The sequence below is a fragment of the Bison bison genome, unplaced genomic scaffold (genome assembly GCF_000754665.1).
Source record: "Bison bison bison isolate TAMUID 2011002044 unplaced genomic scaffold, Bison_UMD1.0 scf7180017864238, whole genome shotgun sequence".
NCBI classification, from domain to species: Eukaryota; Metazoa; Chordata; class Mammalia; order Artiodactyla; family Bovidae; genus Bison; species Bison bison.
Genome location: NW_011494810.1, coordinates 2,032,530 through 2,058,177, shown reverse-complemented (window position 1 = coordinate 2,058,177; position 25,648 = coordinate 2,032,530). Strand labels below are relative to the sequence as shown.

General features: G+C 50.1%; 1 protein-coding gene across 1 annotated transcript in view; it reads right to left on the bottom strand.

Annotated features, from left to right (window-relative positions):
* COL23A1 (collagen, type XXIII, alpha 1) overlaps nt 1-25,648 on the bottom strand; it is a 381,517-nt gene that overhangs the window by 21,540 nt on the left and 334,329 nt on the right. Inside the window, exons 6-7 of the mRNA XM_010846641.1 lie at nt 4,523-4,549; nt 2,216-2,319 (exon numbers count right to left, since the gene is read on the bottom strand). Of these exons, the coding sequence (XP_010844943.1) occupies nt 2,216-2,319; nt 4,523-4,549 (131 nt within the window). The remainder of the gene's footprint in view (nt 1-2,215; nt 2,320-4,522; nt 4,550-25,648) is intronic.

The window sequence follows — 25,648 nt, the reverse complement described above, 5'->3', positions numbered from 1 at the left end:
TAAAGTGTCAGGAGGAAACAAACAAGTGTCAAATTCTTTTCCTTCTCTACACAAATTTAAAAAGAGGTTTCTCTTAAAATTCTGTGTTGCCATGATGACACCTGGCTCCACCTGAACTTAACTTTTCTCAAACCTTGAGCTAACCAAGGTGTTCTTCTTATGGAAATGTTTGTCTTCAGCTATGTTAATGAACTATATATTTACCCTAGACTCAGTCTTTCTTCAGGTTGGTTCTGCCTGGACTCAGAACCGATAAAGGCTCAACAAACCTATATGTTTTCCTCATACATTGTTCTCCTAATCTATGTTAATGAAACTATATATTTACTTGGAAAACTGCCTTTCTTCAAGATTCATGCCAAGCGTTTTATGTCTGGGATGACTCACCTGGTGCCGATGTTATCTCAAAATGTATGTTGTGGGTGCCACTCTGAGACATCTCTTTTCTCTAATCAACAGCTCACTGATAGGTATATAACCTACTGCTAAAGGCTAGCAGGGGGGCACTCTTTCTGATGTCTATGTCAGAAGCTTTCTCTATCACTTTTATAGTTGAATAAAACTTTATTACACAAAAGCTCTGAGCGATCAAGCCTCGTCACTGGCCCCCAATTGAATTCTTCTCCTCCAGAGGCCAAGAATCCCTATGTCTTTCGTGGTTCATCAACAGCCTTTTAACAGTCTCCAAAGAGGGCTGCTATGCTTGATCCCATCCCTCGGGTTCTTCTGCAAAGGGACCTCGCCCTCCCCCAAGAGCTGGAGTCCATTTCTTCACCCTCTTGACTTGGGTGGGTTCTGTGACTTCTGGGACCAACAGAATGCTGTGGACATGACGCTGTGTCCCTTCTGGAGGAGGCTTTTAACTGGCCTCCTGCCTCTTGGAATGCTACTCTTGGAACGGCCCTTCCCCCACCAGGCTGGGAGGGGCCTGAGCCACACAGAGATCCATGAGCGGGCATCTCCGGCTGAGCTCTCCACCAATAGCCACATGAATTGCCAAGACATGCTTTGTGGAGCCCACCCAGCAGGAGTCCTCAGTCTGCTTCAGACTCTGTTGAAGAGACCCCTGGTTTGTCAGGAGGCACTTCTGGGTACCCAGCCCAGGGGGCATGGAGGGCTAGAGGAGACTCTGACCTACTGTTCCCACTCAGCTGGGTACCCACTTTCCTGATTGCCATGAACCTTCATTTCAGGGGCTTGGGATATAGGATGTCACCCCCACTCACAGTTGGAGAAACTGAGTCTCAGAGAAGGAAGTGATTCACTTCACATCACTCGACTGGTAAGTGGCAGAATTGAACTCTGGGCTCAGGGCATCTGGCTCCAACCACAGCCTTCCCTCTTCCTGGGTGCCAGCTGCTCTCGGGAAGATCAGTCTCTAGTCTGGGCCCGGTGCCAGCCCCACTTTCTGCATGTCTATGGTGATAAGGGTGACCAGGATGTCTGCTTGTCTGTGCAGAGAATGGAAGCTTTGGCCAAATCAAGGTGCTTGGAGCTTCTACCCGATGGCTGCTTAAGTAAAAACAGGCAGCAAGATAGACCACGGGTGGGGAGGGGGCTGTCACTCCCTTCTTTCTGTGATCAGCATAGGGATCCAGAAGAAACACTTATTATGGTATAAAACAAACCATGCGGGGTCGGGGGAGGGTCTTGCTCGGGTCTTACCTGGGGGCCAAAGTCTCCTGGTGCCCCCTAGGAACAAAAAACAGGATGATCTATCACCAGTACATCTACTACTTCTTCACATGTGTGGAGCATTTGCTCTGCGCTCAGTGCTTCATATACATGGTCTCACTCCAATCCTAATAAAAATAACGTACAAACGCTACCTTATCTCCATTTCCAAGGAGGAAACTGAGGCACAGAGAGGCTAAGTAACTTGCCCAAGGTCACACAGCTAGCAGATCCAGGGCTTGGAGTCAGGCGGTCAGCTATCTATTGCTAGCCTCCAGACACAGTGGAGTAGAACCCTCGAACTTCCAAATAATGATGGATGATAACTGATTCACTGCTTGAAGTCACCAAGCTTTGGAGCAGTGTGCTATGTAGCAGTAGATGCCAAGACAACAATTTTTCTCTGGTTTCAAGAGAGAGGTCTCCCTGCCTTCATCATTTCTACGACTCAGTGGCATTAGCCAGAACATGAAGGCAACCACTCCACCTGCCAACTGGTGCCTATTCTTTGTTCATCTACAAAGAACACTTAGTCTGTTACCTTGCGCAGTCTTCTCCATGAGAAGTTGGTTTTAATTTACAGATGGAGTAACTGAGGCCCACAGAGCTGGGCAATTTGCCAAAGATGACACAGTTGCAGTAGAGCTGGAATGCACACCTGAGGCTCCAAACACCAGATCCTGTGCCTTGCTCAGCCCTGATGGTGGACGGGAACCCTGGCTAGTCTAACCTACACAGGGCACGTGGCAATGGGGGTTGTGGGTGGTGCAGCATAGCCTGGCCCTGTCCTGCTTAAGAAGTGTCTGTCAGTTCTATCACACCCAGGGCTGTTCTGGCCCCTGACTCCACTGTGGGACATACAGGTCTCCCCTCTCTCCTGCTCCCCTCCAAGGGACCTGGAGTCCCAGCCCTCCAGGAGTCTGACTGTGACATTTAGTGCCCAAATGCCAGGGAAGTCCTTCTCACAAAGAGCTACAAATATCCTGGGGCTAGCTCTCTACCATTTGTTTTCCTGGGAAGTGTTCTCCCCACGAAGAATGCCATCAACAGTGTTCAATTCCCCAGGCTTTTCTGGTACCTTCCTCTTTTCAGGATTGATAATTTTGGAAACCCATCATTTTGGATAGACTATGCTTTGAGATTTGTTACACTCTGGTGCCAGAAGAATTCAGATTCAACCCTCCAGGTACTTTAACTTGTCACACGTAAGCCTTGTAACCATTTTAGGAGGTAGGTACCACTAACTCCACTTCACAGATGAAGAAACTGAGGCTCCAGGAGGGGATGTGACTTGCCCAAGGTCACATCCTGGGACTGGGGTTTGAAGGCAGGTTTCTGGCCTCCTTTTTCAGCCTGCCATATCTGGACAGCCTCCAGCATCACTTACCTTTTCCCCTTTGGGGCCTGGAAGTCCCTGGAGAAGGAATATAGAGAAAGAACATGGATGAGTGAAGAGGACTAGGCTGACCCCCTTCTGGTTTCCCTGAGGCTCTGAGGGCAGAAAGGCCTGTGAGGCTGCGCAGAGCTGTGGGTGGCTGAGTGAAAAGACATGTGAGCCTATCAGCCTTTAGCTGCCCGTGCTGGCCCCAAGGAAGCTCTGCACCTCAGTCCTCACCATGAGGAAGACAGGGCACTGGGGCAGTCACTGGCATCCTCTCTGAACAGGGGCAAGTGTGCTAGGCACTCCCCCTAGACTCTCCTTGCTCAGCCCTCGGTGTGCCCAGACACCAGTGAGGAGTCATTGACTCCTGGGTCTGGAGATGTGAGAAGGTGGAGGTGGCTCCTGGCAGGCCACGGTGGTTGCGATCACCCTCTGGCTGCAGGGAAATGTGTCTCTTTCAGTCTTGCCAAGTTATTAACACCAGGACTTCTAGGGAAGCGGGTCAGGTCACACACAAGGTACTGACTGTGGGGCTCAGAGACCCTGGGGTTGGGGCTAGGCTGCGGTGGGGCCAGTTTGGCGTTCACACTCTTGGTCAGGGACCTTGATCACTGGGATGGATCACTCCATCCCAAATCATGTTCTCTTCAGCTAGTAATGGATTCGCTCATTCACTCTTTCAACAACTCATCTGTCTAGGTACTGGGTTCTTTCCTCCCATCCTTTAATAATGTACCCAGCATCAGTCAGCTCTCCAATCATTTGTTAATCCATTCATTTTTCACTCAGTTGTCTGCCCAACCATCACGCATTTATACATCCACAAACTCATCTACTCTTGCTTCCATCCAACTATCTGTACAGTGTTTGATTCATTACCTCACTTGACTGTCCTTCCTTCCACCCACTCATCCATCCACTCATCCGTCCATCTGTCCATCAATCTATCCATCCATCTGTCCTTCCTTTCTTCCATCCATATCCAATTATTAATTTAATTATGCTATCTCTGTGCATCTTATTTATTCTGCTAAGGACACCCATGGACCACCTCTGACCCAGGTGTTGAAAACCCTTCAACGTGATGTCCATCATCCAACTCCTGAGACTGTATGAGGGTATGCTATGTGCTGAGGGCCTGCTGGGAGGGCAGGTGTTTTGAGGGCTGACTGGACACCAGGGAGTGTTGTTCACAGTTTTTTGCATTCCCAGCATCCCTGTGGGGAGAGTTAATACGACTGTTTGACAAAAAAAGAAGTCTCATGCTTGGGAGGTGAAAAGGCCTCCACAAGGTTGCACAGTCAGTAGGGGGTGGGGCTGGATTCGAACTCAACTCTGACAGTCAAATAGCTTCTCTCCATGTTGAACCACATTCTCAGTGGCTCCTCCCTCTGGCATCCATGGTCATTCCCAACCCCAGGGGCAGCCCCATCCCAGGACACCTACAACTGCCCTGTTATCACTTACAGGCTTTCCATCCAGACCCAGTGGCCCCTGGAAAACGAGAAAGAGAGACAGAGAGAGCACAGAGGTTATATTTCTTCTGTGTTTTATGACCCAGAGGCACTGGGTGACAAGAGACCAAAGCCTGCCCTGAGTTCATGGTCTTGGGTACATTTCACATGGACTCAGGCTGGGGGCATCTCTGTGTTGTTTGTTGCCCAGGATCCCTTCCTCCAAAAACAGAGCCCATTTCTCCTTCAAAGCCACCTGCCTCCGTCACCCCACAGGATTTGGACATGTGACCACATTCTCTCCGCCAGGCTGAGTGGTTCAGGAATGAGTGTCATGCCTGAGACTCTGAATGGTGGAGCTTTAGCTTTGTGGTGTCTGCAGATGGCCAGTGACCACTGCACAGAAGCCTCCACTATCTCCCCTTCACCTGTCTACACACCTGACGAAGCCTTGCTGAGCTCCACCTCCTTGTGGGGGAATAGAGGAATCCAATGGGGGTGCCATGGACTGGGTCTGCCTGGTCTTGACCAACCCTTGCCCGCTGGGTCTAGCTGTAAACAGTCAGTTTCCCTGGCTGGGTCTCTAGACTGCCCTGGCAGACAGTCATCCACCAGTTCCCCAGATGCCGTGACAATGGCTACCCCTTGGTGCCCTTGCTCAAGGCCCTCACTCCAGGAAGGAAACCAGGGCAGTTCTTAAAGCTGGTCCCCTAAGTGCTTCTGGCCACTCGCTTTACATTCAAGTCAAGGGTCTGGATGTCAGGGCAATAGCCTGGGGGCAGCTGGGGTCCCAGGAGAAGGGGGAATGGGGCCATTTCAAGGGCTCAGGCCCTGGGGTCTCCTTGTGAGGTGCAATTTCAGTCCCTGCCATCTGAGCTCAGCAGGAGCTGCATGAGCTGGCCTGTCTCCTCGGGCCAGCTCCTGGCCATCTTGACCGGGATCCGTATGAAAGGGCTCTTCTCTTCAGCAGTCCACTAAGAGTGGGCCTTGCCCCCATCTACCCACCACGGGCTCCGGTCCTGATAAGGCCATGTCCCTCTGGGCATCTCTACCTGAGACCCCTCACCCTGGCCTGGCCTTCCCAGCTGCCATAACACAGAGGGCCCAGTCCCATCCTGGGTCTCTTCTGGGGCTATTGGTGGCCTCTATACTCTGCCTGAATTGTAACAGAAGCCCTGTGTAAGGCAGGTGTTATCATTCCCATCTTACAGAGGAGGAAGCTGAGGTCCAGTGAGGGGAAGGCATTGCCCCAGGCCAGGCAGCCAGAAGTGGGAACTGGAGCCCAGATGGCAGGGACTTCAATTCTGTGTGGACACAGAAACCTATACCACACTAAGCCCTGGCAGTGGTCTCACCTGGGCTCTGGCCACTCTCTCCCCCTCTTGTCTGCCCTTGTATTCCTCTGTTCAAACTTCCCTTGCTCTATCCCATTGCCCACTGGATCTTGCCTGTCCCTGGACCCCCAGTCACCTTGTCCAGAGTGGTTGCCACTGCAGACTCTGTGCCCAGGCCCTGAGTGGTCTGTCCATCCTGCTGACCTGAGCCCAGACATAGTGCACACTTTGCCCCTCTTTATTCTGCATGGTTTAAAAAAGTCATAATGCAGATGGAAATTAAAAAGAGACGAAGATGCAGCTTGGAACTAAGTAACACTCTTTCCTTTTCAAGAAATAAGAAGGCGAGGATGCAGAGAAAAAGGAAGCCCTGTGTGTTACCGATGGGAATAAACCGTGCAGCCGCTAGGGAAAACAGTATGGAGGTTCCTCAAATAATAAAAAACAAAACCACCTTATGATCCGGCAATTCCACGTCAGGGTATTTATCCAAGAAAAATGAAAACAATAATTCAAAAAGATACCTGCACCTCCATTGCAGCATTTTTCACAATAATGAACAGAGAAACAACCTAAGTGTCACTGATGGATAAACTGATAAGAAGATGTGGCGCGCGCGCACACACACACACACACACACGCACGAAAACACTATTCAACCATAAGAGAATGAGAGGAGCTTGCCTTTTCAACAACATGGCTGGACTGTGAAGTGCATTATGCTAAGTGAAGAAGTCAGGCAGAAAAAGACAAATACCACATGATCTCATTTATGAGTGAGTGAGTGAGTAGAAGTCACTCAGTTGTGTCTGACTCTTTGTGAACCCATGGACTATAGTCGATGGAATTCTCCAGGCCATAATGAAGGAGGAAACAGACAGAACAGGCTCCATCTTGGGCCGGACTGTGGACTTTGAGCTATATGCCTACTATCTATGGAAATGACATACCAACTGGAAAACCAGGCCCCCTGGATGGAAGAGCCCCAGGGCTCGTACCTGGACTCTGCTGCCTAAAAGAATACCCTAATTATCTGTGTAACTGAATAGAATCATAAATTCTATTATGCTTGATTCATGGGGTTGCAAAGAGTTGGACACGACTGAGCAACTGATCTGATCTGATCTGATTATGCTTATTGGGGTATGACCACAGGCCTGTTGATAATTGCCCACTGTTAACTATCTAGGCTTCAGTTCAGTTCAGTTCAGTTTAGTCGCTTAGTCGTGTCAGACTCTTTGTGACCCCATGAATCACAGCACGCCAGGCCTCCCTGTCCATCACCAACTCCCGGAGTTCACTCAGACTTACATCCATCGAGTCGGTGATGCCATCCAGCCATCTCATCCTCTGTTGTCCCCTTCTCCTCCTGCCCTCAATCCCTCCCAGCATCAGAGTCTTTTCCAATGAGTCAAGTCTTCGCATGAGGTGGCCAAAGTACTGGAGTTTGAGCTTTAGCATCATTCCTTCCAAAGAAATCCCAGGGCTGATCTCCTTCAGAATGGACTGGTTGGATCTCCTTGCAGTCCAAGGGACTCTCAAGAGTCTTCTCCAACACCACAGTTCAAAAGCATCAATTCTTCGGCGCTCAGCTTTCTTCACAGCCCAACTCTCACATCCATACAGGCATATGAATTACGGGTTAACTTTGATTGTATCTTTCTTTTCCTTTGTTCAGACTAGTTTCAGGGAATTTGGGGAGGTGGGTTTGAGCATGTACACTTAGGGTATATAAGGTTTTCTGAAAACCTGGTCAGGGTCCTTGGCTAAGAGGAGATTCTGCCTTGGGCCCGCCGGTGTAATAAACTGCACTCCACTATCTGCATTGTCCTTCTGAGTGAGTTTGTTTCCCAGAACACGTGGCTACAACATTTGGTGCATGGGCCGGGAAACTCCTCACTTTGAGGAGACAAGTCCCATTTGGGACTACTCCGAGGCCTTGCGGCTGGAATCTTCTAGAGGGGGTAAGATGCCTCGCCCTTTTGGAAGGATTCTGCTTCTCAGTGCCCGGACCTTCATGTTAGTAGGTAGTGGACGGCAGCAGGGGAACTGAGTGCTCAGGTGAGGAGGAACCCACCCAGCAGGGTGGAAGAGGGGGCCTGATTACCCCCCTGGGAGGGACTATAAGGGGCATGGGCCCACAGGAGCCTGGAATAGGCAAGTGGAAGCGATTGCTTGGTACACAGGTTGACGAGAGTGTTAGGGCTTGGGAAGGAAATTTGTGAAGGTCATTTAGGAGGTGGTGTCCACACCGTCTTGGGGAAAATTATTACCAAGCAATTCCCAGGGGATTTTTAGGAGAAGAAACTTGGTTTTTGTGTGCTCGTATTCTGCCCTCCCCAAGGAGGTCTCCCATCTGCTGTGACCCCCTTGGAATTGTCAGGCTAGAAGGAGGGGGATACATAAGTGAGTATAAGTTGGCTTTTCCGGAGACAGCCTGGGACGTGGGATATTTAACCCATCTGTATTTTAATCCACACCTGATCAAGCCCACCAAGGCAGAACAGACTTTAAAAGTTAAGGGAGAAACAGTCTTCAGTCACGTGGTGTTCTGGTTTGGCTGTGCTGACCGACAGGTGAAGACACGCCAATCCCCCTTCTTCCTCTGGGATCTGGCAGGTAAGGCTATTCTCACCCAATTAGGAGGGAGGCAGAATGGCAATTTAAGTGTCATTGAGCGGAAATATCAGAAGTACATAGGGTACTGAGAACTTCGTAGACAGAATGAAAAGGAAAAGTAGAAGGTCCGAGAAGGTAAGCAAGATGTGGGGGAAGTAAATCTAAGGCAAGTGTATTGGAGTGCATGATTAAAAATTTAAAGAACGGATTTGGAGGAGACTATGGGGTGAAAATGACGCCTAACTGCCTCTGCATACTCTGTGAGGTCAAATGGATGGCCACCAGAGAACACCATGAACTTAAAAATAGTGGAAGCAGTCTATACAGTAGTCACAGGAGAGCCAGGACACCTGGATCAATATCCATATATTGACTCATGGCTAGGGTTAGCTCAAGATCTCCTACTTGGACAAGATTCTGTATTCAGAAGGGAAAGGGAAAAATATTAGTGGCACAAAAATTGACTGATGATAAAAAAGGAAATTCTACAGGATTTGGACGGGGAAGACCTGACCCCTCCCCCATACTGGATAATGACGTGCCTGCCTCTCAGTGTTCCACCAGGACCGGAGGCCGCCTTAATGCTTGATCCAGGGCCAGGTGAAGTCCTGCAGCAGCAACTGCTCTTCCACCAGCTCTCCCAGAATTCCTAGAGCCACGGTTTCGGCAGGCTCCAATCCCAGCAATGGAGACCTCTGGTCAACTCCCCCAGAATTCTACCTCAGCTGGACCTCCTAGATTGTATCCAACTCTCCCGTAACCCCTCAAGATGAATGGAGGTTGCACAATCTCCCGGAAAGGAAACCGGACGGGCTAAACAGTCAAAAGAGAGAGTTAACTCAACAATTCCCTGAGGCCTGAGCAGAAGACAACTCACCCCCTCCCCAGGCTTGCAAAACAAGTCCCACTGGTAATAGAACTCAAACTCGGTACAATTACCTGAGCACCTGCCTTGCTAAGCCATTTACTCTTTACATGACTGAAAAGGACAAGGTGGCTACAGGAGTGTTGTCCCAGACTATGGGGACATGGGACAGACCAGTGACTTATTTCTAATCAGCTGGACAGTGTTGCCACTGGGTGGCTGGGATGCTTACGGGCAGTTGCTGCAGTTGCCTTACTGGTCTCGGAGGCAACCAAGCTGACTTTGGGCGAAGATTTGTTCGTAAAAGTCCCACATGAGGTCAACATTTTCCTGAGAGGGGACCCCCATAAATGGCTGTCGACATCCTGGATTACTCAATACCAGGGACTGTCATGTGAGAACCCCCATGTTACTACTGAGCCTTGTCAGGCCCTGAATCTGGCCACTGTCCTTCCTGTGGGAGAAGGTGGGTCCTCACATGATTGCAAGGAAATATGCCAGCAGACTTGACTTCAGAGACCAGCCAATCCTGGACCCAGATTTGGTCCTGTACACCAAGGGCACCAGCCTGGTGAAACAAGGACAACGACTGGCGGGATGTGCAGTAGTCACGGAAGAAACCATCGTTGAGGCCAGCTCTCTGCCATCACACTGGTCCGCTCAACAGGCTGAACTATATGCTCTAATCCAGGCCCTCCAGCTGTCAAAAGGACAAAATCTCAGAACCGCACTGCCTGCTCACAGGTCAATGCTGCCTCTCGGCACGGACGGAAACCTCCAGGGATTCAGGTAAAAGGCACGTTGCCCTTTGAACACCTGGAAGTGGACTTTACTGAAATGAAACCTCACTGACACTACCATTACGTGCTGGTCATGGTATGTACGTTCTTGGGATGGGTAGAAGCTTTTCCTACCTGGACTGAAAGAGCATCAAAAGTAGCCCGGTGCCTGCTTAGGGAGATAGTTCCCAGATTTGGATTTCCTACCAGCATTGGATTGGACAATGGCCCGGCTTTTGTAGCTGATTTAGTATAACAAGTAAGCAAAAGATCAAGTGGAAATTACATACAGCATATAGGCCCCAGAGTTCTGGGATGGTGGAAGGAGCCAGCCGGACACTTAAAGAGACACTCTCCAAGTGGGTCATAGACACTGACTGCTCCTGGGTGGACTTGTTTTCGACGGCTCTGCTCAGACTCAGGATGACCCCACAGTCCCATGGCTCTTCTCCGTACAAAATTGTGTATAGGAGGCCCCCTCCCATAATAAAACAGGTGTCAACAAATTTGCCTCAGGTAAGGGGAGATGAGATTTCACAGCAGATGGAACAACTGGGTAATAATAAATCAGGTAACTAAGTTTGTACAAGAAAGGGTGCCATTCCCCCTTGGGGAACAGATTCACGAATTTGTGCCCAGGGATCAGGGGCAGTCATGGACTGGAAACACGACTCCTTGGCCCCATATTGGAAGGGTCCATATACTGTTGTTCTAACCAGCACTACTGCAGTTAAAGTTGCAGGTGTCACTCCCTGGATCTTCCACATGAGGGTGAAGAGAGCATACCACGCAGACCCAGAGAACACCGAGTGGACTATACAACAGGACCCCACTGATCCCCGTGAAACCAAGATCATCTTAAAGAAGAAACAGAGATGAAGCTCTACAATCAACTGCTGGTACAAGGACTTGCTGGTATCATCTTAAGACTAACCATAGTTTCAGTACAAAGAGGGACCTGTGCTATAATTAAAGTTGAATGTTGTGTATATATTCCTGATTTATCTGGCTATATATCAGCCACCCTAGATGACATGAAAGGTCAGGTAAAAGTTATGTTTGATGATAATCTTCCATTTTGGACTTCGGTCCTATTTTAGGTGAAGGGTGATGTGTGGAAAACTATATTTACCATTGTTACAGTTGCCTTGATAGTTCTGCTTTGTGGACCCTTTATTTTACAATGTTTTATGAACTTTGTAACCCAAAGGTTGATGTCGTTCTCCCAAATTGGAGGTTGGAGAGTCAGGATGCAATATATCCCTATGAATGATGCTCATACTTTGAGTTAAGAGCATCGAGAGGGGGGAATGAAGGAGGAAACAGACAGAACAGGCTCCATCTTGAAAGCAGGACTCCATCTTGGGCCGGACTGTGGACTTTGAGCTTTATGCCCAGTATCTATGGAAATGACATACCAACTGGAAAACCAGGCCCCCTGGATGGAAGAGCCCCAAGGCTCGTACCTGAACTCTCTGTTGCCTAAAAGAATACCCTAATTATCTGTGTAACCGAATAGAATCATAAATTCTATTATGCTTATAGGGATATGACCACAGGCCTGTTGATAATTGTCCACTGTTAACTACCTAGGCTTAAGGCATATGAATCATGGGTTAACTTTGATTGTATCTTTCTTTTCCTTTGTTCAGACTAGTTTCAGGGAATTTGGGGAGGTGGGTTTGAGCATGTACACTTAGGGTATATAAGGTTTTCAGAAAAACTGGTCAGGGTCATTGGCTAAGAGGAGACTCTGCCTTGGGCCCGCCGGTGTAATAAACTGCACTCCACTATCTGCATTGTCCTTCTGAGTGAGTTTGTTTCCCAGAAGGCGTGGCTACAACAATAATACTGGAATGGGTAGCCTTTCCCTTCTCCGGGGGATCTTCCCAACCCAGGAATCGAACCAGGGTCTCCTGCATTGCAGGTGGATTCTGTACCAACTGAGCTGTGAGTGAAACCCTCTTTTTATATGTGGAATATAACACCAAACAACAACAAAATAAATGAGCTTATAGATAGAACACACTGAAGGTTGCCAGAAGTAGGGGGGTGGGTGAAATGGAAGAAAAGGTAAAAAGGCACAACCTTCAAGTTACAAGATAAACAAGCTCTAGGGATGTAACGTACAGCAAGGATGACTCCAGTTAACAACACTGTATTGTATACTTGAAAGTTACTAAGAGGGTAGATCTCCAAAGTCTTCATTACAAGAAACAAAACAAAACAGAGACTAAGGTGTAGCTTAGAACTAAATGAAGCTCTTTTCTTCACATGCCAGGGGGCAGAACACAGCAGACCTCACTGCTAAGTCACCAGCAGCAGCTGGTGACATGAGCTGGCCTTGGAACTAGATTGCATCATGAGTTCAAGACACTCCTGATAAAGGCCAGGACACACAGCAGGGCTTGCTTTGGACCTGACTCCCTTTCCTACATGGATCTGCCGTTGCCACAGCTCTGGGAGCCTGGTGCCACGTCCCTTCCTACAGATGAAGAAGCTGAGCCAGTGGGACTGTCCAAGGGCTTGAAATAGGCCCTACTCTCCATGGAATGCTCTCTCTCGCCGGTAGCACAGGACAGCAGGAGTGACGGATGGCTATCCAGGGAATCTGGGGAGAAGGCTCATAGGCCTTGCCTTCCTTCCAGGATTTCTGGTGCCTCTGACTCCCTGAGTGAGGAGACGAAAGGCTCTCTGGACCTTCTTTCACTTTGACCCTCTGCCAGGCCCAGTTCCAGTTGACGTGAGGCATGCAGTGCCACAGTGCCCCCCTTTTCTAGAAATGACTGTTACAGAAGGGAGCTTGGGGATGTTCCCTTGGCTTTGACCCCAGAGGGGAAAACTCAGTGCCACCAACTGTCTCTGAGAGCATTCTGAAGGCCAGACCTCAGCAGCCCCCTCCTAAGAGTGACCAGGGGCCTCTTGCCTTCCAGGCAGGATGCTACCTTCTGCCACCTCCAAGACTGTCCCAGTGGATCATTGACAGTGCAGCCTCAGTTCCCAGCTTACTAGTTTGTGAGAAACCTTCTACATGGCAGAAAACCAAGTTTTCAATCCGGGATCCTGTCTGTATTTGGGGTCACAGGGCCTTTGGCTCCTGGGACTTGATAAAGTTTGTAGTTTCAGAGTAATGGCAGAGGGGGCATGAAGAGCACCAACCTTGGAAATGCCCACGGTGAGGCTGAAGGAAAGTTACGAGTTCCTCAGGAATTCAAAGCTGGAGCTGTATGTGGAGACTCCCATGGACAGAGGAGCCTGGCGGGCTACAGTTCATCGGGTCACAAAGAGTTGGACATGAGTGAAATGACTTAGCATGCACGTGGTTAGATATGATGCCAAGAAGATTCCCTTGGCGAACATAGAATGGTGATGTGCAGATACTTAGAGACCAGAGGGTGGGGGCCTGACTTCAGGGACGGAGCTGACCCACAGCCATGGCTTTGGTCTGTGGAGGTGGCTCTGGGCTCATCTCTGATGGCACCGAGGCAGGAAGGTTATGCCCAGGCCCTTGAATTCTCTGTCTGGAGAAATAGCTGATGCTTGGAGAGGCTGCTCGGTGACCATGGGTCACTGGGAGTCACCGAGGAGGGAACTCACAGAAGGGTGGGGTGGAGGAGGAAACAGCTTGGTTTTGGAGTCAGATGGACTTGCCCAGCTTTGGGGCATGATTCTGACCCCTCTTATCTTGGGAGAGGCTGGGGCCCGGGCTGTGACCCTTAGAGGATGGGCCCTGCCCACAGTCACCCTAATACTGCTTTTACCAAACTGGTGTCCATGGAACACTGGTGTCTTGCAGGGTGTTACAGGCTTGCCTGGGGAAAGGAATTCTATGGTCAAGTAAGGAGTTGTTGTTGAGTTACCAAGTTGTGTCCAGCTCTTTGAGACTCCAGGGACTGCAGCACTCCAGGCTTCCCTGTCCCTCACTGTCTCTCGGAGTTTGCCTAAGTTCATGTCCATTGAACCGGTGATGCCATCCAACCATCTCATCCTCTGTTGCCCTCTTCTCCTGTCTTCAATCTTTTCCAGCATCAGGGTCTTTCCCAATGAGTCAACTGTTTGCTTCAGGTGGCCAAAGTATTGGAGTTTCACTTTCATTATCAGTCCTTCCAAAGAGTATTCAGAGTTGATTTCCTTTAAGATTGACTGGTTTGATCTCCTTGCTTTCCAAGGGACTTTTAAGAGTCTTCTCCACAGAAGATTTTTTGAACCATAGTTCAAAAGCATCAATTCTTCAGCGTTCTGCCTTCTTTACTGTCCAATTCTCACATCCATACACAACTACTGGAAAGACCATATCCTTGAATATATGGACCTTTGTTGGCAAAGTGATTTCTTTGCTTTTTGTCATAGCTATCCTGCCAAGAAGCAATTGTCTTCTAACTTCATGATTGCAGTCACCATCCACAGTGAAGTAAGGAGCTATACCCTGTGAAATAGGTTTCTTTCCTGCAAGACTTGCCTGAGCCATCATTCTGCTTGTGGGTCTCCCAGAAGGCAATGTTCCCAGCCTCACTGGATCCCTTGTCTCAGGGCCTGGCTGAATCTTTGCAAAGCAACTGTGATGGCAGGCTGTGTGGATGAACCTGGTGTTTCCATGAGTTGGAGGGAGGTCCAAGCCTGGCTCTGAGTGCTCTGTGAGGAAGAGAAACATTCTGGGGAAGGGTAGGCCTAGTAGATGGGCTGGACCAAGTCCAGGCTGAGTGCCCCAGCTGCTGACAAGCTGGCTTTGAGCAGGAGGGGAATGTACTGGGAAGCCAAGCCATCTGGAAGAGCAGAGCCCCAGACGGGGTGGTGGCAGGGCCTTGGTGGCAGGGGATCTTATCCTATCCAGACAGCCCTCCCTTCCCGGACTCTCGGCAGAGATGCTTCTCTCCCTGCATCTCCCACCAGAGGAGCAGAAGGAATGACACAGAGTGAAGGGAGGACTGGGGCCTTCCCTGGGTTCAAACCCCCTCTCTGAGCCTCAGCTCCCACAGAACGGGTGACCCTGAGGGTCATATGCCACAACACTGTGCCTGGAGTTGCTTGGTCCCTGCTGGCTCCTTCCCCTGCCTGATCAAAGCCGTGGAATTCACCAGAGGTTTTCAACGCTTTCTGCCCTCCATGAAGCTAGACAGCTATTTACAAGGCTGGGTTATGCTTTAAACTACTCCTTCCTGGTGCAGATCAGCTGAGCTCCAGGGTGATTCTGGTTGTATAGAAGCAAACAGAACCTTGCGCTGTGCTGAACCTCAGGCCGGAGGACAGAGACCCCGTGCTGGCCCACCCCCTTGCCCTGCTCAACAACCTGAGCAGCCTGGAACCTCAGTTTCTTCATCTGTAAAATGGAGGTCATGCCTTTCTCTCAAATGACAAGTTCAACATGGGTCCCAAGATAGTCTCCTTGGTCTCCTCTTTCAGATCAACCCAAGTTGTGAGACCTACAGGCAAGCAGACACGGAGTGGAGTCTGCACTGGCCCTGGGGTGGGCAGCACTGGGGAGGGATGTTTGGGTGGCCTTCCAAGTGGCTGGCAGTGAGATGCCAGGCTGTGCCACTGCCAACATCTCTTACCTTTGTGGGTTGGCTCCCTCCCTCACCCCTTGGTTATTTCCTAAGCAGGGTTCCATGGAGCCATCTTTCAAAAAAATATTAGCAAGTATGGCAAAAGAGAGGAGGTTTCTTGGTGAAGTAAGTTTGGGCCAGGGAGTATGCCAACCCTATCACTGGAGCGTCTCAATGTGGCCATGGAACAAAGCCTTGGAGGGACCCCAGGGCAAAGAAGTTGTGCAGACTGTTTCCTCTGTGTGAGGCTGGCTCTGTTCCTCTCTGTTAGCTGTGGCTCAGGCCTCCCAACTGGCGAGAGTTATCTGTTGTATGGAGCTGAATCAATACACTGGCCGTGTTTAGACAGATACAGGAGTAAATGCTCAGACCAGCCGGGGCTGGGTGACTATCTTGCTTTCTGGTTGTAATTAATGCTGACAGCTCCTGTAGGGGAATGGAGCACCCCCCAAATGCACCAGAACAGGGCCCCTGGATGGGGGGCTTACCAGGATTATCAGTCCAGGGTCCAGTAATTATGGCCCAGATGTTGACAATTCATCAAATTACAAGGCTGTTGGGGCCCAGAGTCCCAGCCCGGGGCGTGTGCTTTCCTGTGCAAAGGCTCTCTCATTAGGGCTGTCCAGTGGGCAAGGGGGTGGATGGGCAGCGCCCTCGGGCAGGTCAGTACCATGTGGTTCTGATTTCTCAGGTCAGACTGTTTGCATACACACGGGCCACAGCACAACTGTCTGGGCTTAGCAATTTCCCAGACTTGAATTCCACTGTAGGGTAAGGGAAGAAAGAACCCCCATTCATACGTCCAGGCTGGCTGCAGCTTGTGTCTTGGTGGTGGCATGTGGCTTCTTCTGGGGAACCCCTTCCTGGGGTCTCAAGCCCTTTGTAGAGTGGTCTTTGCAGTCACCTGATACACCTAACTCGGAGAAGGCAACGGCACCCCACTCCAGTACTCTTGCCTCGAAAATCCCATGGATGGAGGAGCCTGGTAGGCTGCAGTCCATGGGGTCGCTAAGAGTTGGACACGACTGAGCGACTTCACTTTCACTTTTCACTTTCATGCATTGGAGAAGGAAATGGCAACCCACTCTAGTGTTCTTGCCTGGAGAATCCCAGGGACGGGGGAGCCTGGTGGGTTGCCGTCTATGGGGTCGCACAGAGTCGGACACAACTAAAGTGACTTAGCAGCAGCAGCAGCAGCTACACCTAACTCAGAGTGAGCTATGGGGACTCCAGCTGTGGGGGAACCTAGGAGCCTGCCAAGGTCCGAGCCCTGCCCTTCACTTGCTCCTTGGCCCTCCCGTGCTGCCCTCTCTCACTCCTTGTCTGGGCAAGGGAGGGCAGGGCTGGCCTGGAGCCGGGTTTGGTTTAGTCCATGCAGTTAAAAAAAAAAAAAAAAGAAGTAAAACTTACCCAAACTAGTTGCAACATTTAAAAATTGTAACGTTTCACATAAACATGTGGAGCATGGACTTTTACCGAAAAGCTGAAGATGGGTTCAGCTGGGTTCACACGCCTGGCAACGGCTGCTGGGCCCAGTGCAGTTCCCAGGGCCTCACAACTGGCCTCCCATCCTGCTGAAGTGACCTGCCAGCTCTGTCAGGGCATCTGGCTTTGTGACCCTTGGCCTAGAAAACCCATTGGTCCCTTTAGCTCTGTGATTCTGTGAGGCTGGAAAGCCAGCTGGCTTCTATTCTGGGGAGAAGACATGATCAGTGAACATGCTGTGTGCCCTGCAAGCAATTACACGTATGTCCATTACACATCTTGGCTAGAAAAAGGGGTGCTATGCCTTTGAACAGATCCCAAAATACCTGTCTAAATTACACATTTGCCTGTTACATGATTACCCTGTCAGATATCGGGAAAAATTGTTTCAGGGTGGGGTGAAGGGGAGCGACAGGCCTGACTCCCATTGGGTGGGTGAGGATGGAAGCTGGATCCGTGAACTGAGCTTATCTGCTGAGCGCTGCCTCCAGCCTGGTGTCTCCCGCTCAGGCACGTGGGGCTGGTCTGAGGGAAGGCAATGGGATGGCAGACCAGCGGAGGCACCCATTTTGGCGGCAGCCTCTGGTGCGATGAAGATCTAGCAGGATGGATCAGAGGGTGATGGGCCCAGTGTGGCTGAAACCATACAATGGGTAGTGGCCTGCCTGGGACAGCACAGCTCAGCTGGTGGGACTGAGACACAGCATTACCAGGACACCCGGGGACAAGAGTGACTGACAGGGCTCACAGCAGACACTGAGGCCGCAGGGACCCCTGATATCCAAGGCTACACACCTGATCTGCCCTCTTGCCCTGAGCCTCAGTCTGCAGGGCCACTTGCCTGCTTCCTCCCATCCTCACTCATGTTTGAATCCCCAGCCTCTCTGAAACCCTGGGTTTTGAGGTAAGCCCTCCTTGGTTTCCATGAGTGACACAGTTGTCACCCACTGTTAACAGATTGGGCTTCCCTGGTGGTCCAGATGGTAAAGAGTCTGCCTGCAATGCAAGAGACCTGGGTTTGATCCCTGGGTTGGGAAGATTTCCTGGAAAAGGGCATGGCAACCCATCCAGTATTCTTGCCTGGAGAATTCCATAGACATAGGAGCCTGGTGGGCTACAGTCCATGGGGTTGCAAAGAGTTGCAAGAATTAATAGGTTGATTGGAATTCTTAAGAATCCAAAGATTTCATTAAAAAAACTGTATTTCCAGCTTCTCTTGAAATGTTAGAAGACGTGGTAATGATTGATCTGCTTGGGCTGAGCTACAGTGACCCCCTTAGATGGGGCATGTGCCCTTCCAGTTCAGTCGAGGCCCACTGTTCCCTCCACTCCCCTGCACCCAGCCCGTCCTCCCTGTTTCGTCACCTGGCTGGCCCCTGGAATGCATCAGTGAGCCTGCGAGCCTGCAGTTCTAGAACGCTCTGAACCATCTCTCCGAACCACGCATACGTCCAGTTCTCCACTTACCCTGGCCTCTCTCCTGGATCGGTCTCCGCCAGCCCCCATGCCTCCAATCCCCTCAGTGCCCATTCTTCCTACAGTGAAGCAGCAGGGAGTCATCCTCCTTGTTCTGCTTTTACCCTGCAGGCCTTGGAGCGAGCTGCTTAACTTCCCTGGAGCTTGTTTCCTCCTCTGTAAAGTAGGTGTGGTGTGCATGGAATGATTTCCTATAGGTGACAGTGTCTAGACTAGAGCTGGGCACCCAGGGCGTTGAATGAGTGTGACTGTAATGTGCTGGGCCAGCTTTAGTGTAAAAATCCAGGAAATGGGGCAGAGCTAAAAGACACACACACACACACACCTTTGCCTTCTCACCCGGAAGTCATTGACCCTAGGCATAGCCCTGTTGGGCAGGTACCGTTATTGCCTCCATTCCACCGATGAAGAAACTGAAGGTTGGCGAGGCTAGGCATAGCCAGTTTGGCCTGGGACCCAAGCCTGAATTTCCTGCTTAAACCCTGCATGCTTCCCACCTCACCATCTCCCTCTGGCTGCACCTGGTATGGCCTCACCTCCCCCCCCCACTCAGGTCAGAGCTGCAGCTCCCCTTGGCCTGACATTCAAGGACCCCCTGTCTGCCCCCACGATACTCCTTCCAGACCCACACGTCACCTCTGAGAAGTCTTCCTCACCTTTTCCTCAGCCCACACAGCTCCTCAGTAACTGACCTACTGCACTGCCTTCCTGCCACCTCCCCTCCCCACTGTGACCCTCCCTGAGGATCCAGTGCCCGCCAGAGGCCTGCCTCTGAAGGGTGTCTGTGACTATTTGAAGTGCCTCCTTCTCTAGATGGGCTTGCGCCATCCTGTCCCACCGAGTTTGGGTCTGAGTAGCCCAAAAAGGCTTCCCAGGTGGTACTAGTGGTAAAGAACCTGCCCACCAATGCAGGAGATCTAAGATGTGGGTTCAATCCCTGGGTCGGGAAGATCCCCCTGAAGGAGGAAATGGCAACCCACTCCAGTGTTCTTGCCTGGATCCCATGGACAGAGGAGTCTCGAAGGCTACAGTCCATGGGATTTCAAACAGTCGGACATGACTGAAGCGACTTAGCACACACATGAGTAGAAGGACCTGCCTTGGTAGGGAGATGACCCACTGGGGCCAATCTCTCCCTAGAAGCCCCTCCTGAAGGGTGGTTATGTAGCACAGGCTTGCATACCTCCAGTGACAGGGAACTCACTGCTTCCTGGGCAACCTGATAGATTTGCAAGGTTTCTGTTAAGCCTGGACTTTCCCAGGTTGGATGCTATTGCAAGTTCTCTCCACCTTGTGCTCCCTTTATAGAGGCAACTGACTTGTCAATGAAGCTGAGTGCTCCAGGCCTGCTGGCCTTGACCCTCCTCTCCTGTTCCCTCCCAGCCTGGCCTGTCTTGGGTGCACTCTCTCCCTGGACATTATCCTTGAAGTTCTCATCTGTCAGCCCCTCCTCGGCCTTCCAAACTCGGCTTACACCTCTTTTCCTTTGGATGGTGCCCTGACCTCCACCAAGCCCGGCCTGGGTCACAGACACTTGTAGCAACCTGCACCTTCTCAGCCCTGAAGTTTGATTCTCTCTCCCACTCAATCCCAGCCTCCATGAGGGGAGGGGCCCTGGATATATGTCTCACTAGTTGTATCCCAAATGTCAAACAAAGTGAGGACACAACAAATATTTGTTGAGTGAAACAATTGCCAAATGAATTCTTCTATAAAGTTCCCTACTGGCACCAGTGCCTGGCCTGGGAGCACCAGAGGGCGCTCCTGACCTGTCAAAGGCTGTCATGGGCACCAGCTGACTCCTGCCCCTCTGGGCCACATCTTGGGTGCTGGACACTGGCTTGGGAGGGGCTCCTTCAGCCTCAAGGGCTCCCCCTGCTGGGGTTGGTGATCACCGTGGTTGAAGGAACTGTCACTCACTGAACCCAATCTGTATGTCCAGTGCTAGGGCTCTCATGGGGTCAGTTAATTGGCTCCCCAAACGCCTGAAGAGGGGTTACATGGTCTGTGGAGCCCCAAAGCCCACTCTCTCTCCACTGCATGGGCAGGACAGAGGGCCAGTCCTTGATTTCAGGAGGATACTGTGTGGACCAGCTTCATACTCCAAATAACTGCTTTCTTTCAAGTCTACTTACTTGGAAGACCTGAGTTTGCCCCAGTGGCCTAGTGCAGGTCTGAACATGCTCTTCCTGGCAATGGGGTGAGGGTGCTTCGCTGCCTGGGGGGAAAGGGAGTCAGAGACCAGCCTGGAGGGCATCACTCTGCAAAGGTGTTGTCACAGGAACACCTGCAAAGAGCCAGACAAACCTCTGCTGGCCTCCCATGGGTTACCTCTGCTGAGAGCAATCCCAGAATTAGACATGGGAAGATGGTACTATCCTTGGAGGTTTGTAATAGGAGCAGGGGGCTCCTGGGCCACTGCCTGGAAGATGCAAAATGCTTCCAAGGGTAAGTAGGGCTTCTAGAGACCAGGGGCAGGAGCAGCAGCTCAACCCTCTGTTCTTCTGGTTGCTCCACGTGTGATATTTGAGAGACATGGGCCCAAGGCAAGCCCAGGTCCAGGAGCACCTGTACTGGGCTTTTGAGGGGACCCTGGGGAAGAGGAAGGGAAAGTCAGCATGGTGGCCTTTTCCCTGGGGCCCAACTGTGGTTCCCCAGAGTTCCAATCTGGGGACCATTAGCAGGGGCTGCTCGGGAAATCTGCTTTCATTTGTTCTACCTGGAATCTGGAGAACTGGGGAGCAGCCCTGCAGGGGTCAGATGAAAATGAGATGTAGGATGCTGAAGTCCCAAAACAGATGAATTTGGGATGTTACAGATGAATCATTTAACTAATTACATTTTTACAATCAAAGCTGTTTTTGAACTATGAGGGTGCAAATAAGCCTATGAATGCATGGTGCCTGGTGGTCCTTTTTTTGTTCACTTGATTAATTCCAAACAGTCTAACTGAGTTATTCGTTTCAAAATTGGTCCCAGGCAGAGGCCCTGTCTCCTATCCCGCATTTCAGCGCAGGGTTTGTGCTGGTCTCCTGGGGCCTAGGCTGTCTGTCGATGCTCCCCATGACTGACTCTGCATGTGATGGGCAGCTCTGCCTGCCCTTCACCCCTGGCCCAGTTAGAGGATGCTTGGGGAGCTGGCTGCTGCCAAGCATGAGGAGTTCTGGTTTTGGTCTCTCACCTGTCAGAGTCAGGCTGCAACTCCTGCCAGCCCTCTCTTCTCCAGTCTTCCCTCTTTCATTTCATCCTTACTGGGACTTGTTTCAGCCGCTTAATATTGATAGCCACCTTCTGTCTGGACCTCCCCCACACCCTGCCCCTGTCTCTGCCCTGTAGCCAGGGAGGCCTTTCCAGTATATACATCCGTCTTCATCCCTCTGGGTGAGTGGGGGCCCTTCGTTCAGCGTCATCCTCCTCTTTTCCTGCCCTTCCACAGGGTCACCGTCCACTGGCACGTGGACCACACTTTGACCCTGCATTTTCATTGTGTCCATGTTGGTGCTGCACGGAATGCCCACCTACCTCTTCCCCTGTCAAACTCCTACTCATCCCTCAAAGCAGGCCCCAACTGTCCTTCTTCTGTGAGGCCTCCCCTGTCCCAGGAGGAGTTAGTTCCTCCTTCCTCTGCGGGGTCCAGGGCCTTGTCTGGCTGCCTTACAGCCTTACCTGCTGTGCCATAAAGATCTCTGTGTGGGAAGGTCTAGAGAGCCTTCAGGGGGAAGACAGGCCCCTCGTGCTTGCCACTGAGATCTGGCAAAGGGGTATGGCCACTCTAAGCTTCAATTTTTCCACAAAATGGGCACAAGTCGTGGTGTCCAGGGATAGGAGGTACTCTCACTGTGAAGTGCCGCACAGATCTGATCCCTCATGTTTTCATCCAGGCCAAGTTTCACACTGCAAATGTGGACAGAAGGGCTGAGTGGATGCCTAGGGGCAGGGGTGGGGAGGGGTCAATTATGGCTGTGGTCTCCCTGCTTCCCTCAGCTGCTCCTGGCCAGGGAAGTGGAATTAGACATTTCACCATAAGGAAGATTTCCCCCCTCTTGCCACCACCAATTTCTAATAATTGGGGCCTGTTTTGAGGGATGAGTAGGAGTTTGACAGATATATGGATGAGGAATAGGAGAGAAGATGGGACGAAGACATTTTCTTCTTTAAGTTAGACCTTAGGTTTTCTTAGGTTTTCTAACTTAGGTTTTCTGCTTTGTTTTTTAATGGAAAGCAGGAAAGGGTCCTAATGATTTGATAACGGGGGAGGGGTGGTGGAATGGGGTGAGAATCCCAGGGCCAGATAGAAACAGGGATGAGGAGGAGAACATTCACTCTAAATATCTATTTCTCTAGGTGATGAGAGGATAAAGACCCTTCTACCAGTGCACAGACAGTCTGAGCCCTGATCTGCTGCTGTAGCCAGCTTACTGATAGGGTGGCTGGTGTGATGGAGAGTCTGCAGGCTTTGTGCTAATTCAGGCTTTGCTTTGAGGGTGGGCCTGGTGTCTCAGCCAAGTCCTATCATGGACTGAGCCCAGCTTCCTCTTCTGTGCAGCAAGGTCAAGACCATCAATCTCTCAGGGTGTGAACACAGGCCAGCATGTCTCCAGCAAACACTCAGTCCATGCACTTACAGTCCTTATAGTCCCTGGCATGTTGGAAAAGCCTCTGGGCGAGGGATGGGAGTGGACAGTCCTATAGCTCAGCAGGTAAAGAACACACCTCCCAATGCAGAAGACCCAGGAGATGCAGGTTCCATCCCTGGGTTGGGAAGATCCCCTGGAAGAGGAAATGGCAACCCCCTCCAGTATTCTTGCTGAAAAATCCTATGGACAGAGGAGCCTGGTAGGCTATAGTCCAAAGGGTCACAAACAGTTGGTCATGACTGAGCGACTAAGCACTGGAAGGAGAGAGTCTCCCAGCTCTTGTCAAGGCAGCCTGCCCCTAGGGGCAGGTGGTTTCAGTAAACACAGAACCAAGTTTTCTTGGCCTCCTGCCTGGGTCAGCCTCTCACTGTGACCTACAAGATTCTACTCCATGCAAACCTGGAGACCTTTCCAACTCCCCCTTCTACCATTTCCTGGCACTTGCTCACTCACTCCAGCTGTACTGCCCTCACACATACTCTGGACACACGACACTTGTTTCAGTCTCATGACCTGTGCACTTTTTCCTCTGCCAGGAGCATTTCCCACCACCTCCCCAAATTGTGACATCTTTTCATCATATGAGTTTCAGTTCAAATGTCATCTTCCCCAAGAGCTTTCTGATTATTTAATCCACTCAGTCAGCCCTCTCATCACGTTCCCTGCTTTATACTCTGTCTAGGACATTTTATTGTTTTGTTGGTTTCTTTTCTTTGTTTCTCTCCTCATCATTGCAGGGAGGGGCCTTGTCATTCCTGTTTGGTGCTAGTCCGAAGACCCAGGAAACTGTCTGGCATAGAGACGATGGCCAATGGTGTTTCTGATGTGGGCACGCTCCCCTATTCCAGGGACTCTGCACCACTGGCCCTCAATGGGCTTCATCATTTCTATGTGCCTCTGGTCTCACAGCTTATCACTTTCCTCATACATTCAAATACACAAATCTTAAGCTCTGGAAAATTTACTAAATACACATTTTCAATAACTATTTAAATTGTGTTCTAAAGGTGTAAAACAAACCCAAAAGTCATTAAAGCTCAGTGTTAAGAGTCAAAAAGTCCAAATACCAAAAAAAAAAGAGGAAATGTGAGGATTTTGATGTTGTAAATAGGAGATGGTGAGAAGTTTTCTATGCCAAAGGCAAGGTGTAGACAGTGCTGAGCCTTGCATGAGGGACAAGTCTTTTTGTCCTAGACAGAAGCCACAGTTTGGAGAGGAAAAAGGAGAGTGTGATAAGAAACCTCCAGGAAGGCCACAGTGACCCAAGTTGTCCCTTCCTCTATGCTGCTGCTGCTGCTGCTAAGTCGCTTCAGTCGTGTCCAACTCTGTGAGACCCCATAGACGGCAGCCCACCAGGCTCCCCTTTCCCTGGGACTTCTCCAGGCAAGAACACTAGAGTGGGTTGCCATTTCCTTCGTCCAATGCATGAAAGTGAAAAGTGAAAGTGAAGTCGCTCAGTCATGTCCGACTCTTCACGACCCCATGGACTGCAGCCCACCAGGCTCCTCTGTCCATGGGACTCTCCAGGCAAGAGTACTGGAGTGGGGTGCCATTGCCAGGATTACATGAATTTTATCAAAACTAATTTCATCTGCGATTGCTTCTAATGAAAATATACCCGAAATTAAAACAAGATACATACTTACACTGACATCCATAAATTTTTACCTATAATATTAGCATAGATTTAAAAGTATAATACCCTTGATTGGCCAAGGCTTTGGGAAACAGGTAGCATTCATGTGCTGTTGGTGGGAATGTAAATTAGCACAGCCTTCGGGAGGGCAATTTGACAGTACACATCAAAAGCCTTAAACATGTGCAAACCCTTTGGGCCAGCAAGTCAACTTCTAGACGTTTATTCTAAGGAGATAATTATGGAAATAAGCTTAGATTTATTCCCATCATGTTGACTACAAGAGTGAAAGATTGTCAACATAAATAACATGACTTGGAGACTGGTTAAATCAATTACATATACGGCAAAATGCTATGCAGCTATTACTTTCTATAAAAATTTCTTAATGATATAGGTAAGTCTCATTCTATATTAAGTGAAAAAAAATAGGTCACAAAAAAGTATGTCCACTGTAATCTCATTTTTATAATAATAAAAATAAAAATAAACTTGTATACAAAAAGTATGGGAAGAACAAACACCAAAATATTGAGAGGACTTATCTGTGGGTGGTAGGATTACGGATAATTGTTTTTTTCTTTTTGTGCTTTTCTCTATTTTGGGAAGGTTTTTATAAAAAACATGCTTCTTTCGTCATCAGCAGAGAGCTATTCATGAACCCTTGCAGTAGAAAAGGACAGGCTGGTGCTCGCTTCGGCAGCACATATACTAAAATTGGAACGATACAGAGAAGATTAGCATGGCCCCTGCGCAAGGATGACA